Source organism: Salmo salar, chromosome 21, assembly GCF_965601325.2.
Source record: "Salmo salar chromosome 21, fSalSal1, whole genome shotgun sequence".
Taxonomy (NCBI): domain Eukaryota; kingdom Metazoa; phylum Chordata; class Actinopteri; order Salmoniformes; family Salmonidae; genus Salmo; species Salmo salar.
The window spans coordinates 27,274,522-27,290,960 of NC_138311.1; the positions used below are offsets into that span (position 1 = coordinate 27,274,522).

Sequence of the window (16,439 nt, forward strand, 5' to 3'; positions counted from 1 at the left end):
TCAATGGGTCTCTTTCCATTCTGATTGTTTTACACTGTTCAATTCAACTTCATTTCCACACTGCCACGTAGGGCTGCATGATATGGGAAAAATATCTAGGCCTTATTTTTAACCAAATATTGCAATTGCGATTTTCTTCTGATTTTGATTTAAACACTTAGGTGAAGTGTTGGAATCATAGAAAAATAATGATTATTCTAATTCTATAGTTAGAAGATAATAGTGGGCACTTTGAATACAATGTTGTTTGACATGACAACGAATGAAAATGCCAGGGAGAAGTTATTGTGACAGGGTAGGAACCAAAGTGTTGGTCAGTGTTTCCTAGGGGACTCTATAATCTTTGGCTACATTAAATGTTTTCTCTTAGCTACTTTATGTAGCTGACATATTCAAGCATAGCCTATTCCTCTTTGATTTAGAAGATACTGTTGCACAAACAACATGCTGATTTAGGCCTACACCTTCACTAGTATCAGTCTGTATAGCTAGCTATGTTTGCTCTGACTCAGTACATTTATTAGCTAGCTAGCTTAGCCACAATTTGCTAAACTAGCTGTTTGCAGATGTGAGAAACACTAACTAATAGTGTAATTATAGAACGCTTGTGGATTTATATTAAGAAGCGAAGTGGAAACAGCAACGTAGTCATCAACATTGTTGCTTGTGCTGCATTGACCATGTAGACTGAACGCAAGTGTCTCGTGTTCAAGCAACAACAACATGCGGTCCTTGAGTGACGGGACGGGGCTACGTCTGTGTGGAAAGCGGCATGGAGAGAGACAGAGAGAGAGAGCGGAGAGAGAGATGACTCAGGTAGCGTAGGAAACTATAAAAATGGACGTTACACACGGCATATCACATTTAACAGACAAACATTCAAATACCATAATAGAAGGTAAAGTAAAAACCCAAACCCTTCCATGCATACATACCGGTATATAGTAAAATATGGTATACCGCCCAGCCCTACGATGACCGAAGAGAATTCTCTCAGGAGGTAATGCGGTCGGCATTTGAAGTTGAGGTATTCCAGATCGGGAGAACAAAAGGACTTGAATTCCTGTACGTTACCACAATCACCTGTGCGCGGTGGACAGGGACAGTGTATCCGGAGAGAGCCATGATTCTGTGAAAAAGAGTATGTTACAGTCTCTGATGCCTCTCTGGAAGGAGATCCTCACCCTGAGCTCGTCAACTTTAAAGTCTAGGGACTGAACGTTAGCGAGTAATATACTTGGAAGCGGCGGATGGTGTGCGCGCCTCCTGAGTCTGACTAAAAGCCTGCTTCTTATTCCTCTTCTCCGGCGACGGGGTCTTGGAGCAGCCCCTGGGATGAATGTACTTGTATTTATTATGGACGCCCAATAGCTGCTGCCAAGGCGCATGCCATCATGTGTTTCCCGAGGCAATTCCAAGTTCAAACAAAGTCTGACCATCGATCTAATATCCCAAAGTTATATCCGGCTATAGTTAATAACGCAAGAAACGTTCCGAGCAAATAATGTAAGAAATAACATTTGAAAAAATGTAATACTGTAAAGTTGGCTAGGAGCTAAAAACAGGGCGACCACGTCTTTTGGCGCCATCTTGCCAGCATGACTGATTATTCAGGAAGAATCACATCTCCACTCATCCACTAAAAGGGAGGCAAGGACATTCACAGCAACAGAAAGTCATGCTGACCTCTCCCTCATGTTGCACTCTCACACATAATCTTCTTTGATCAAGGTTCATGATTGGGTCAAAAAACACACACGCACGCACGGAATCCTGGTTGATTCCAATATATCATATAGTTTTTTTTAATTATATTTTATTATTGAGTGGGGCACGCACGCACACCCCTTAACCTCTTATATAGCTAGGAAGAGGGGAAATGTGAATTATTGTATTCAATCTGACATGAGTATAGCTGATTCTCTGTAACACAAACACACAGGCATGCACGCGCAGACAAACACACACAGCAGACGCACAGGCACACACACACAGGATTAGTGTAGCGAGCGTTCAGCAATGGAATAAAACACAAACAAAGAGACATCCTGTTTCCTGGAACACAACACTATTAAGCCATCTGAGCCAACAGCACAACACACACAAACACACACTCTCAGACCCACACTGAATGAGTTTGTGGTGATTATCTGTTCATGTTTGCCCCGTGTGTGCCTATTTTGTGTGTGTGTGTAAGTGCTATGCTGCCTCTCTATGTGCATGTTTCTGCACTGCTGGTGTGTGTGTGTTTTTGTGTGTGCTTATGTGTCCTCTGCGCTGTGTGTCATCTGCACAGGGGTGTGTGTGTGTGTGTGTGTGTGTGTGGATGATACAGTAAGCTCTAGTGATTCTCTGGAGTGTGAGGCAGCGTTTAAGGCTCTCTCAGCACAGCCAGAGTGATGAATATTTAAAGAAGCGTCAGGGAGTGAGGGGGGAACAGTGTGTGTGTGTAAGGAGAGAATCGATACCTATCTGTGTGTCTGTGAGAGAGGAGAGTGTTTTCCTATGTCGGTTTGTGTGGGAGAGTGTAGGTCCATCCTTTGTGGTATGTGTGTGTGTGGTGTATATAGGAGATTAATAGAGGAGAGACACACTGTCAGGCTGATGGTCACTGTCCTATTCCACACACACACACACACACACACACACACACACACACACACACACACACACACACACACACACACACACACACACACACACCTGGCAGAGTCCGCTGTTAAGGGGGGCCAACGAGAGTTACATTTACATTTACATTTTAGTCATTTAGCAGACGCTCTTATCCAGAGCGACTTACAGTAGTGAATTCATACATTTCATACTTTTTTTTTTCTTTTTCGTACTGGCCCCCCGTGGGAATCAAACCCACAACCCTGGCGTTGCAAACACCATGCTCTACCAACTGAGCCACAGGGAAGGAGTTCAGCGAGGTAAGTACACACCAGGAAATGAGATTGTCTTAAAGAACTAACAAACCACAGTCACACACTATACACTGTACAGTCACACACTATACACTGTACAGTCACACACTATACACTGCACAGTCACACACTATACAGTCACACACTATACACTGTACAGTCACACACTATACACTGCACAGTCACACACTATACAGTCACACACTATACACTGTACAGTCACACACTATACACTGCACAGTCACACACTATACACTGTACAGTCACACACTATACACTGTACAGTCACACACTATACACTGCACAGTCACACACTATACACTGTACAGTCACACACTATACACTGTACAGTCACACACTATACACTGTACAGTCACACACTATACACTGTACAGTCACACACTATATACTGTACAGTCACACACTATACACTGTACAGTCACACACTATATACTGTACAGTCACACACTATATACTGTACAGTCACACACTATATACACAAGAGGTGACAAGGGGAAGAAGGGAGAGATAGAGGAAGAGAGAAAGAAAGTATGAGAGAGCGAGGGTACAGGGGTAGAAACAGTACAGAGATAAGAATGAATACCCCCCTCTTTCCTCCTCTCTCTCCGAGGGAGGAATTATAACTGCAGCTCAAAGATCTCCTCCCTCGTTTTTCAAAGCAAAGAAAGGAGGTGGGAATTTCTGCCTGGCCAGGGTGTGCACTGACACACACACACACATAGACACACACAGACACACACACAGTCTGCTAGCCTGAAGCATATAAATCAGATCTCTATGGAGAGGGTTGTTAAAGACCCACATCTGAAGCATGCACAGACAGACATGTTTCCAACATGAACACTCTGAGGACAAGTGAGAAGCAGAAAGTGAAATATTGAGCTGCGGGAGTCATTTGGGACTAAGACACACACACACACACACACTCTCCTCCCCCCCCCCCCCCCCCCCCCAAACACAAAGGGGGCAGGAGAAAGACAGAGAGAAAGAAGGAGACAGAGGTTGCAGGTTGATACTGTGATATGATTTCAGTGTCATTCCCCCACTTAGGGAGATGGTGGATGTCTGTGTGTTATGATAGTGAGCCACAAGAAAGCAGGGGAGGCTAGAGGTATAACACTATGAATAACTAGAAGTGCTTCCCAATCCCTACTTCCATTTACCACAGCTGGTGCCGAATTAACACATTTAACAGCCTGTGTTTGGAACAGATGAAAAATGTGTGTGTGTGTGTGTGTGTGTGTGTGTGTGAAATGGAGAAAGAGGGTGAAGGCACAAATCAAGTGAACAGTATGTTTTGTGTGGGAGTCCATGTGCATAATAGCAATGGATCATGGCAAAGAGAATGGGGGGGGGGGGGGGGGGGAGAATGAGCGGGAACGGAAAAAGAAAGAGAGATAGGCAGTCGGGAAGAAAGTGATATAGATGACAGAGAAAAAAAGAAAAACAGAGTGTGAAAGCATGTACAAGAGAAAGGGACAGCAAGATATTGAGAAAAGGAGAGAGAGACAGAGAGAGAGAGAGAGAGAGAGAGAGAGAGAGAGAGAGAGAGATGCTTTGGCTGCTGCCCTGGGCCCTCTCTCTAAGCCCTGTTTAGGAGGCTTTGGAGCTCAGAGAGAAATAATCCCCCACTCAAACACACACAGCCGAGTCCCCCGAGCTCAGCACACACACACAGAGCTCAGACACACACACACACAGCCTAGATAAACCACGGAAAGCCAAGATGTGCACACACGCAGAGTCTAAACACACAAACAGACCCTATATACACAAAGTGTGTGAGAGAGAGAGAGACTAGAAACACAGCCACGAAACATACACAAACACACACCCACACTTTGGCTGTCTGATCGGTGTAGCTCCCCTACAGTAGAGCATAGCGACATCACCACAGCACCGTGACAAACACACACCCACACTTTGGCTGTCTGATCGGTGTAGCTCCCCTACAGTAGAGCATAGCGACATCACCACAGCACCGTGACAAACACACACCCACACTTTGGCTGTCTGATCGGTGTAGCTCCCCTACAGTAGAGCATAGCGACATCACCACAGCACCGTGACAAACACACACCCACACTTTGGCTGTCTGATCGGTGTAGCTCCCCTACAGTAGAGCATAGCGACATCACCACAGCACCGTGACAAACACACACCCACACTTTGGCTGTCTGATCGGTGTAGCTCCCCTACAGTAGAGCATAGCGACATCACCACAGCACCGTGACAAACACACACCCACACTTTGGCTGTCTGATCGGTGTAGCTCCCCTACAGTAGAGCATAGCGACATCACCACAGCACCGTGACAAACACTTTGCACACTCTATCGCTTCACAGAGGAGGGAGGGAGGGAGGGAGGAGAGAAAGAATATGAGCCAAAGGGAAGAAGTGGGGTGAAGGGTGGGGGTGCAGTGGAGCAGAGAGAGAGAAGGAGCTAATGAAGGAATAGGAGCAGGTAAGGAGGGAGTTAGAAGACGAGAGGGATTTATTTATCTCATTCTCTCTGTTCTCTAGGAAGGCAAAGAGAGGGAGAGTGAAGGAGTGGAGGAACGAGAGATAAATAGAGAGGGAAGGGAAATGCAGGAGAGGATGAGAGAAAGAAGAACAAAGAGATGTGAGGGCGAAAGTAGTGGGAGAAGGACAGAGAGGAAGAAGGAGGAAAGGAGGGAGAGAGTGAAAGAAGAGAGGAGAGCGGAGGCTGAACGGATAGCGGTCTGGGGGTTAGCGCAGGATGCAGTTTGTCATCTTCCTCAGCTGACAGCGGGCGCAGAGGGAGGGAAGGAATGGGGGATGGAGGGATGAATGGGGGGAGGAGAAGGGGGAGGGGCGGCTCAGAGCCTTTGAGAAATGTTGCCCCTGTAATTGACCCGCGTCTCTGCCTACATCGCCGCGACAACACGCGGAGCCGCCGCAGATAATCACTTAGTAACCCTGACCTGTCAATCACACCATCCCCCTGGGAGGAGGGGAGGGGGGAAGGGGGGGAGAGACTTTTAATTTTAAAAAGTCATTATCTAACCAGTCACAAAGTTAAACAAAAAAGACGGAGGGACAGAGGGAGGGAGAGAAGTAGGGAAGAAAGAATGGAGGTGGAGAAGGAGGGAGAAAGAATGGAGGTGGAGAAGGAGGGAGAAAGAATGGAGGTAGAGAAGGAGGGAGAAAGGGAGGGAGAGGAGGAGGGAGAAAGGGAGGGAGAGGAGGAGGGAGAAAGGGAGGGAGAGGAGGAGGGAGAAAGGGAGGGAGAGGTGGAACTTTTACCAGCAGGGCTGTTACAGTGACCGTATTGCCGCCACACCAGCGGTCATTAGTCATGACCGCATTCAAATTCCACGTGACCATTGAGTCACGGCAACTGCGCTCTGTAAATGAATGGCACTGATGGGCGTTAGTAGTATTTGCAATCACAAACACACAAACAAATACACTCCTCCAGGAACTAAAAATCAGTTGGGAGAGTAAAACTAATTTACTCATTTAAGTGTTCAAACACAAACACACACAGTTTGCCTAAGGCACAAAGCTCTGTGCTCTTTAGAATCTGAATCTTTCAGCAGCCTATTTATAAAGGCAGAGAAAGGGAGAGGGGTGTTTGAGGGCAATGGAAAGAAGAAAAGATAGAGGGACAGAGAGATAAAGTTGAAGTAGAGGTATCGGGATGAGATTCAATTTATATAATATGTACATCCACTTTTCAATTTACATTAGCAACGGGAATGTCAGGAGCTGAGAGAGGGTTTGAGTGATGTTCTTGCTTCGAAGCTCAAATGTACCGTAAATGTCACAGGTAGACACTCGCCAGTAGGCTAATGGCCCTGCTACACTACAGCCATCAGGCGTCCGGCATTGCCTTCAGCCATTGAGGATATGCTTCCTTTGAAATGAATAAAAGCTGCTATAGTGCCCATGTTACGCTCGTGTTGCATCGCGTCCAATTGCAGCGTCCAAGCACAAGGATCGCTTTTGTTCAATTCTTGATGGCTGACACGTGCGTTTACTCTAGCATTCTATCTAGTGAATATGCATATGGCCTCGACTACACACCACTGGTTATTTTACTAACATTTATGAAGTCAAGAAGCTACTAGCTAGCAGAAACTCTAGCTAGCTAGCTACATTGACTATGTTCACAATGTAAACAAAAACAACTTAAAGGATAATTTAGCACAACCACTAGCAACAATTCAATGAGTAGCTTTGTGAAAACTGGACTAAAGCTACTGTACTTATGCAGTCGATGAAATATATTAAAGACGCTCTTCCCCTCTGCTCTCAAACAGCATGCTCTGTGTAGCAGGTAGAAAATGACTAATGGCAACGCGACACGTGTAGTGTAACTGAAGTGGAGGTACGCAAACTATTCAAATAGCTAGCTATGCAAGCAACTTTTCATGCATCTCCTATATTACAGTCTTGATTAATGCAACAAAACCATAAAACAATCTTGAAAATTGCAACAATTCACAAGCATGTGCAGACATTTAAAAGGTTTATTTTCTCATCCATGCACTAATTTAACTACAAGACAATAACACAGCCAAAGTGGCACAGCTGGTAGCTAGCTAACGTTAGCTAACAAGACTTGCTTCATCAAGTAACTTCCAGCATAGCAAAAATGAAAATTGTAACCCTCTCATATGAATATCAAGAACAGTAACATTATCATACATACATATGATACAGAGCTACAGAACCAGTCAAAAGTTTGGACACACCTACTCATTCAAGGATTTTGCTTTACTTTTACTACATTGTAGAATAATAGTGAAGACATCAAACTATGAAATCATGTAGTAACCAAAAAAGTGTTAAACAAATCAAAATATATTTTATATTTCAGATTCTTCAAAACAGTCACCATTTGCCTTGATGACAGATTTGCACACTCTTGGCATTCTCTCAACCAGCTTCACCTGGAATGCTTTTCCAACAGTCTTGAAGGAGTTCCCTCATATGCTGAGGACTTGTTGGCTGCTTTTCCTTCACTCTGCGGTCCAACTCATCCCAAACCATCTCAATTAGGTTGAGGTCGGGTGATTGTGGAGGCCAGGTCATCTGATGCAGCACTCCATCACTCTCCTTCTTGGTCAAAGAGCCCTTACACAGCCTCGAGGTGTGTTGGGTCATTGTCCTGTTGAAAAACAATAGATAGTCCCACTAAGCGCAAACCAGATGGGATGGCGTATCACTGCAGAATGTTGTGGTAGCCATGCTGGTTAAGTGTGCCTTGAATTCGAAATAAATCACAGACAGTGTCACCAGCAAAGCACCCCCACACCATCACACCTCCTCCTCCATGCTTCACTGTGGGAACTACACATGCGGAGATCATCCGTTCACCTACTCCACGTCTCACAAAGACACGGTGGTTGGAACCAAAAATCTAAAATTTGGACTCATCAGACCAAAGGACAGATTTCCACCGGTCTAATGTCCATTACTTGGGTTTCTTGGCCCAAGCAAGTCTCTTCTTCTTATTGGTGTCCTTTAGTAGAGGTGTCTTTGCAGCAATTTTACCATCATGGCCTGATTGATGCAGCCTCCTCTGAACAGTTGATGTTGAGGTGTGTCTGTTACTTGATCTCTGTGAAGCATTTATTTGGGCTGCAATTTCTGAGGCTGGTAACTCTAATGAACTTGTCCTCTGCAGCAGAGGTAACTCTGGGTCTGCCTTTCCTGTGGCGGTCCTCATGACAGCCAGTTTCACCATAGCACTTGATGGTTTTTGCGACTGCACTTAACTTTCAAAGTTCTTGAGATTTTCCAGATTAAATGAACTTGTCTTAAAGTAATGATGGACTGTCATTTCTCTTTGCTTACTTGAGATGTCTTGCCATAATATGGACATGGTCTTTTACCAAATAGAGCTATCTTCTGTATATCACCCCTACCATGTCACAACACAACTGATTGGCTCAAACACATTAAGAATGAAAGAAATTCCACAAATTAACAAGGCACACCTGTTAATTGAAATGCATTCCAGATGGCTACCTCATGAAGCTGGTTGAGAAAATGCCAAGAGTGTGCAAAGCTGTCATAAAGACAAAGGGTGGCTATATATATTTTCATATTTACTTGTTTAACACTTTTTTGTTTACTACTTGATTCCATATGTGTTATTTCATAGTGGTGATGTCTTACCTATTATTCTACAATGTAGAAAATAGTAAAAAATAAAGAAAAACCCTGGAATGAGTAGGTGTGTCCAAACTGTTGACTGGTACTGTAGGTAGCAAGCTAAACAAAATGTTTGCATCCTCCTCACAAACAAACTTACTCGCTAAGTTAGACAGCTAGTTAGCTGAATCATAGCTAGATTGCTTTTCGGCCTACCATAGAACAAACCATGCCTCATTTAATCAAATACATGAAAATAAGCAAATTGCGACTGAAAAGGTTAATTCACCAGGCAGTTAATGCTTGCTTTTGCATTGAAATAAATTACGGTGTTCTGAGATTCCCTTAAAGTTACAGCATCAATTTCTGAGACATGGTCTTTTACTGCAATTTCTGACCAAAACTCAATAAAACAAGTCACTAATATTAAGAAATGCCTATACATTTCAGCTGTTTCAAAAACATTGCTCTGTTATTTATTCTGTAGGAGTGATGGGCTCAATGAGACAATTCCCGTTTACACTGCCCTGCTTGGAGGGGGCAACTGTCAGGCAAGTGTTGTGGGCGACCTCCGGAGGTAACGGTCGAGATGTGAAAAGTGTGCATGTTTACATTACATTAAAACTGCATCCTGCACTCACGATTTTTTCAATACCTCTGGAGAATCTCCTTAAACTCTTATCAATGTAAAAAAAAAAAAGGAGGATAGGAGTGGAAGCCAAAAATGTGACTGGACATAAAATAGGGATGGAACCAGACAGGCTTAAAATGCTGAAGAAGACACACACTGTCTCGACAATGACAACCTCTGGTTGGTCTGTGTGTGTCTTACCTGTTGATGAGGGGGAACAGAGACACCAGGAGATAAACGGATGGATACCACTTCAACGGCTTTATCTCCTCAGCCAAAGACACCTGGAGAGACAGAGAGTTTAAATAAATACTTCACACACACTATTTCAGAGGAGTGATAGATAAAGTCTAGATTTTATATCAAGAGGAGACTGACAGTTGGCCATTTCCTATGGGAAAGAGAAAGAGAGAGCCATCTCCCTGGCAACATCAAAAGTGCCAACACAAGAGGTTCTGTCTCGTGTCAGCACCACCTGGTGTTTCCCCCCCCCCCCCCCCCCCCCCCCCCCCCCCCCCCCCACACTCACACACGCCCACACACACACACACACACACACCCACACACACACACACACACACACACACACACACACACACCACACACACACACACACACACACACACACACACAGTATTGTATCGCTATACTTGTGGGGACCAAATAATTGATTCCCATCCAAAAACCTATTTTCTGTAACTCCTAACCCTAAATCTAACCCTAACCTAACCATAACCCTAACCTTAACCCATACCTAACCCTAAACTTAATTATAACCCTAATTGCAACCCTGACCCTAAACCCTAAGCCTAAAATAGCATTTTCCCTCATGGGGAACAGGCAAAATGTCCCTACTTGTCCCAATTTTATTTGTGAGGACTTCTGGTACCCACAAGGATAGTTAAACAAACAAAAACACTACACACGCACTGTTGCGTTCCTCTGTGAGAGATCAGACAGGGAGAAAAGGTGTGTGAAAATGTGTAGGGAAGACAAAAACAAACAGAATCTATGTTTGTTTATACTTAGTTTAGCTGTATATGTGTGCCAATTAATTCATTTAATGAAAAATCTATGTTTCCACGTGAACTAAATGTAGAGAAGTAGAGCCACATCGGACAAGGAATTTTAAATGACACTGCCAATAAAATCAGATAAATGAAATTAACATGATTAAAACAAACAAAATAATGATTTCATGAATTGTAAACTTTGATATAAATGGAAGTCCTGTGGTGGAAAGCTTTGACACACTATTTCAGAGCAGCGAAAGTCTAGATTTTGGATACACAGGAGACTGACAGTTGGCCATTTCTTATGGGAAAGTGAGAGAGGAGAGAAAGGAGAGAGAAAGATATAAAAATAGAGAGAGCACCATCTCCCTGCCCAACATCAAAAGTGCCAACACAAGAGGTTCTGTCTCGTGTCAGCACCACCTGGTGTTTCACATACACACGCACACACACACACACACACACACACACACAGGGAGAAAATGTGTGTATAGTTGTATATGTGTGCAAATTGTTCCTTTAATGAAAAATCAGTGTTTCCAGATGAACTAAATACAAAGAAGTAGAGCCACTTCTGACCAGATCGGACAAGGAATTTTTAATTACACAGCCTATAAAATCAAATAAAGGCAATTAATAAGAATATATATTAAAAAAAAAATGATTTAATGAATTCTAAACTTTGCTATAAATGGTAACGGTTTGGAAGTTCCCTGGTGGAAAGCTTTGACAGTCCGTTATTCAATTCCCGGTAGACTGTAGTGAGGACTGTAGCTGCCGGAAGTAGACAGGGCCCAGAATCGATTTGCTGCTGAATTGCTTTTTTTCCTCCTAAGTACGCGGGGAGTCTGGCCAGCACCCCTCCTCTCTCTATTTCTCTCTCTCCATCTACAAGAACACACACACAGATTGACTCTCACACACACACACACACACACACACACACACACACACACACACACACACACCACACACACACACACACACACACACACACACACACACACACACACACACACGAGGCAGACCCACGAGCCTCCAGACTCCTCCAACCAGGCAAAAAATGAATTACTCACTAGATAGACCCCGAGGCGTGCTCGCGCTAACGCACGCCTTTTAAACAATTCAAATGAAAATCACGAGAGCCCCCCGGTGGTATTTGATCTCGCCTGTGTGTGAGATCTCGTTGGTGGGGGATTTTGGAGAAAAAGCTTCTAAGCTGCCACAGCATTGCGGTACATTTTCTGCATAAATAAATGGAATGGGGGTTTAGCTGTTTAGGGATCTACTCAATCAGATCCGCTTTAGCCAACATCCGCATAGCGGTTGTTTAGACGGTGTCGGAACTGCGTTAGAGCCGTCAAATCCACAAGTGGCTCCTGGCATTATACATAAAGCGGACATTGCCAATGGCTGCATGGAGTCGCATTAACAGAAATCCCATGCAGCCTTGTTAACAAGTTGGAACACTGGAATGACAGATGTAATCTACACCTCCGTTAGGGTGACAGATGTAATCTACACCTCCGTCAGGGTGACAGATGTAATCTACACCTCCGTCAGGGTGACAGATGTAATCTACACCTCCGTCAGGGTGACAGATGTAATCTACACCTCCGTTAGAATGACAGATGTAATCTACACCTCCGTTAGAATGACAGATGTAATCTACACCTCCGTCAGGGTGACAGATGTAATCTACACCTCCGTTAGGGTGACAGATGTAATCTACACCTCCGTTAAAATGACAGATGTAATCTACACCTCCGTTAAAATGACAGATGTAATCTACACCTCCGTCAGGGTGACAGATGTAATCTACACCTCCGTTAAAATGACAGATGTAATCTACACCTCCGTCAGGGTGACGGATGTAATCTACACCTCCGTCAGGGTGACGGATGTCATCTACACCTCCGTCAGGGTGACGGATGTCATCTACACCTCCGTCAGGGTGACAGATGTAATCTACACCTCCGTCAGGGTGACAGATGTCATCTACACCTCCGTCAGGGTGACGGATGTCATCTACACCTCCGTCAGGGTGACGGATGTCATCTACACCTCCGTCAGGGTGACGGATGTAATCTACACCTCCGTCAGGGTGACGGATGTAATCTACACCTCCGTCAGGGTGACGGATGTAATCTACACCTCCGTCAGGGTGACGGATGTAATCTACACCTCCGTCAGGGTGACAGATCTACACCTCCGTCAGGATGACAGATCTACACCTCCGTCAGGATGACAGATGTCATCTACACCTACGTCAGGGTGACAGATGTCATCTACACCTCCGTCAGGGTGACAGATGTCATCTACACCTCCGTCAGGGTGACAGATGTAATCTACACCTCCGTCAGGGTGACAGATGTCATCTACACCTCCGTCAGGGTGACAGATGTCATCTACACCTCCGTTAGGATGATAAAACCCGTTATTATTTAGTTGAATAATTTTTACATTGGGCATAATTATATCTATACAGCCTACACTTTCTCCTTCCGCACTTCGAGCAGGAGTGGGCGGGTGTGGCTTCGTGAAAATAATTGCAAGCGCAGCTACACACCGATTTGACTGCTCCAACGCAGTTCCACCTCCGACACGCCAAAACATCCGCTATGCGGGTGTCTGTTATCACCGGGTAACGCTTGATCTGATTGAAAACAGGCAACTTCTATGTGAAAAATGTGCGCTGAGCTTGGTGACCGACCTTAACATATGGGGCTAGGCATCTCTATGTCTCTACTCTCCACTCTACCTGACACTGTCTCAGGCATGGCCAACTAATCCTAAACCCTGAGGTCTTGTTGTGCTGGAGCACACAGACATTACCATGAGAAAGACGAAGGACGTGATACTCCATCAACCACAACACCACCTAGGTTTTTAAATCAAACACCATGACTAAGTAGAACACTGCACAATGTTTGTGTTAAAAGATCTTCCGTGTGTGTGGTGTTTTTAATCACAGCTCTCGCGTGTCAGAAGCCTGGTGCTCCTCGGGAGCGGAGGATAATGAAACAGTAATTATGCGCATGGCTGAGAGTCTGATGGCCCTCCGTTAATGACGCACATTAGCCACAGTAATGGGTAAATCCATTTGAATTCAATCACTTTTTGATAGCACCCCTTTTGATTTGAACGAAACCTTCCATACATATTTGCCCATTGCAGAAGTGATCAGAAAGTGGCTTTTTGGACCTGAATGACAAAACATTAGAGATAAAAGTGCTCAAAGTTGACCCATTTTGCATACCCCACCATACCATAAAACCTCCATGTATTCATCACAGGAAAATATAAACGGTAGAGATTGATATAATACCATTTGAAAGTCAAATTTGAATTGTATTCCCTTTTTAGTACATTTATAAGCCAAAACATGACACCCACCAAGACTCAAGAGCATATTGTGTCTCAACCGATGGTGGCCACAACACAAACGATTATGTAAATGATGGTCTAAGCTACAACATATGCAAATACGCGTTGTTAAATAATTGACATTAAAGGTAAAACAATGTCATAACTTGTATTAACATTCTTTGTAGAGAAATTATACAATATTTTGACCACCTGTGTGTCAGCTTCAAAATGATATCAAATTCAACCATTTATCTTTTCCAGTGATGAAGACATGGCTGTCTCATGGTAGGATGGGGAATGCAAAATGGATCAACTTTGACCACCTCTATCTCCTGAAGGTTTTGTCATTCAGGTCCAAAAAGTCACTTTCTGACCACTTCTTCCATAGGCAAACATGTATGTAAAGTTTTGTTTAAATCAAAAAGGGATGCTGTCAAAAAGTGATTGAATTCAAATAGATTGACCCTAATAAGAGATTATCTCGCTCTACCACACATGGAGCACAGAGAGCCAATGTAAAGACGCACAGAAGAAGAACTGGGCAGTTTGCACTACCCTCTGTAGTGCCTTGCGGTCGGAGGCCGAGCAGTTGCCATACCAGGCAGTGATGCAACCAGTCAGGATAATCTCGATGGGGCAGCTGTAGAACCTTTTGAGGATCTGAGGACCCATGCCAAATCTTTTCAGTCCCCTGAGGGGGAATAGGTTTTGTCGTGCCCTCTTCACGACTGTCTTGGTGTGCTTGGACCATGTTAGTTTGTTGGTGATGTAGACAGCAAGGAACTTGAAGCTCTCTACCTGCTTCACTGCAGCCCCGTCGATGAGAATGGGGGCGTGCTCGGTCATCTTTTTCCTGTAGTCCACAATCATCTTTGTCTTGATCACGTTGAAGGAAAGGTTGTTGTCCTGGCACCACACGGCCAGGTCTCTGAACTCCTCCCTATAGGCTGTCTTGTCATTGTCGGTGATCAGGCCTACCAATGTTGTGTCATCGGCAAACTTAATGAAGGTGTTGGAGTCTTGCCTGGCCGTGCAGTCATGAGTGAACAGGGAGCAGAGGAGGGGACTGAGCACGCACCCCTGAGGGGCCCCCGTGTTGAGGATCACCGTGGCGTTACCTACCCTTACCACCTGGGGGCGGCCCGTCAGGAAGTCCAGAATCCAGTTGCAGAGGGAGGTGTTTGGTCCCAGGGTCCTTAGCTTATTGATGAGCTTTGAGGGAACTATGGTGTTGAACGCTAAACTGTAGTCAACGAATAGCATTCTCACATAGGTGTTCCTTTTGTCCAATAGGGAAAGGGCAGTGTGGAGTGCAATAGAGATCATCTGTGGATCTGTTGGTGGTTGGTGCGTTATGCAAATTGGAGTGGGTCTAGGGTTTGCTCGCAGTACACGTCCTGGTAATCCGTCTGGCACTATGGCCTTGTGAATGTTGACCTGTTTAAAAGGTCTTAATCACATCGGCTGCGGAGAGCGTGATCACACAGTCTTCCGGAACAGCTGATGCTCTCATGCATGTTTCAGTGTTATTTGCCTCGAAGCGATCATAGAAGTAGTTTAGCTCGTCTGGTAGGCTTGTGTCACTGGGCAGCTCTCGGCTGTGCTTCCCTTTGTAGTCTGTAATAGTTTGTAGTATGATTCGATCTTAGTCCTGTATTGACACTTTGCCTGTTTGATGGTTCGTCCGAGGGCATAGCGGGATTCATTATAAGCTTCCGGGTTAGAGTCCCGCTCCTTGAAAGCGGCAGCTCTAGCCTTTAGCACAGTGAGGATGCTGCCTGTAATCCATGGCTTCTGGTTGGGGTATGTACGTATGGTTACTGTGGGGATGACATCATCAATGCACTTATTGATGAAGCCAATGACGGATATGGTGTACTCCTCAATGCCATCGGAGGAATCCCAGGGACATATTCCAGTCTGTGCTTGCAAAACAGTCCTGTAGTTTAGCACCTGCTTCATCTGACCACTTTTTTATTGATCTAGTCACTGGTGCTTCCTGCTTTAATTTTTGCTTGTAAGCAGGAATCAGGAGGATAGAATTATGGTCAGATTTGCCAAATGGAGAGCGAGGGAGAGCATTTTTATGCGTCTGTGTGTGGAGTAAAGGTGGTCCAGAGTTTTTTTTCCCTCTGGTTGCATATTTAACATGCTGATAGAAATTTGGTAAAACGGATTTAAGTTTCCCTGCATTAAAGTCCCTGGCTACTAGGAGCACCGCATCTGGGTGAACGTTTTCTGGTTTGCTTATAGCGAATACAGCTCATTCAATGCTGTCTTAGTGCCAGCCTCTGACTGTGGTGGTATTTAAACAGCTACAAAAAATACAGATGAAAACTTTCTAGGTTGATAGTG

At 44.6% G+C, this 16,439-nt stretch overlaps 1 protein-coding gene across 3 annotated transcripts in view; it reads right to left on the reverse strand.

Annotated features, from left to right (window-relative positions):
* The window catches only part of si:dkey-100n23.5 (uncharacterized), a 101,145-nt gene that overhangs the window by 31,465 nt on the left and 53,241 nt on the right, over positions 1 to 16,439 (reverse strand). For 2 of the 3 annotated variants that reach the window (XM_014164938.3, XM_014164939.3), the window contains one exon: positions 9,904 to 9,986. In XM_014164938.3, coding sequence (XP_014020413.1) covers positions 9,904 to 9,986 — 83 coding nt within the window. Of the gene's footprint in view, positions 1 to 7,643; positions 8,083 to 9,903; positions 9,987 to 16,439 lie in introns of those variants that run through there. The other variant, XM_082967080.1, reaches the window with a different exon arrangement.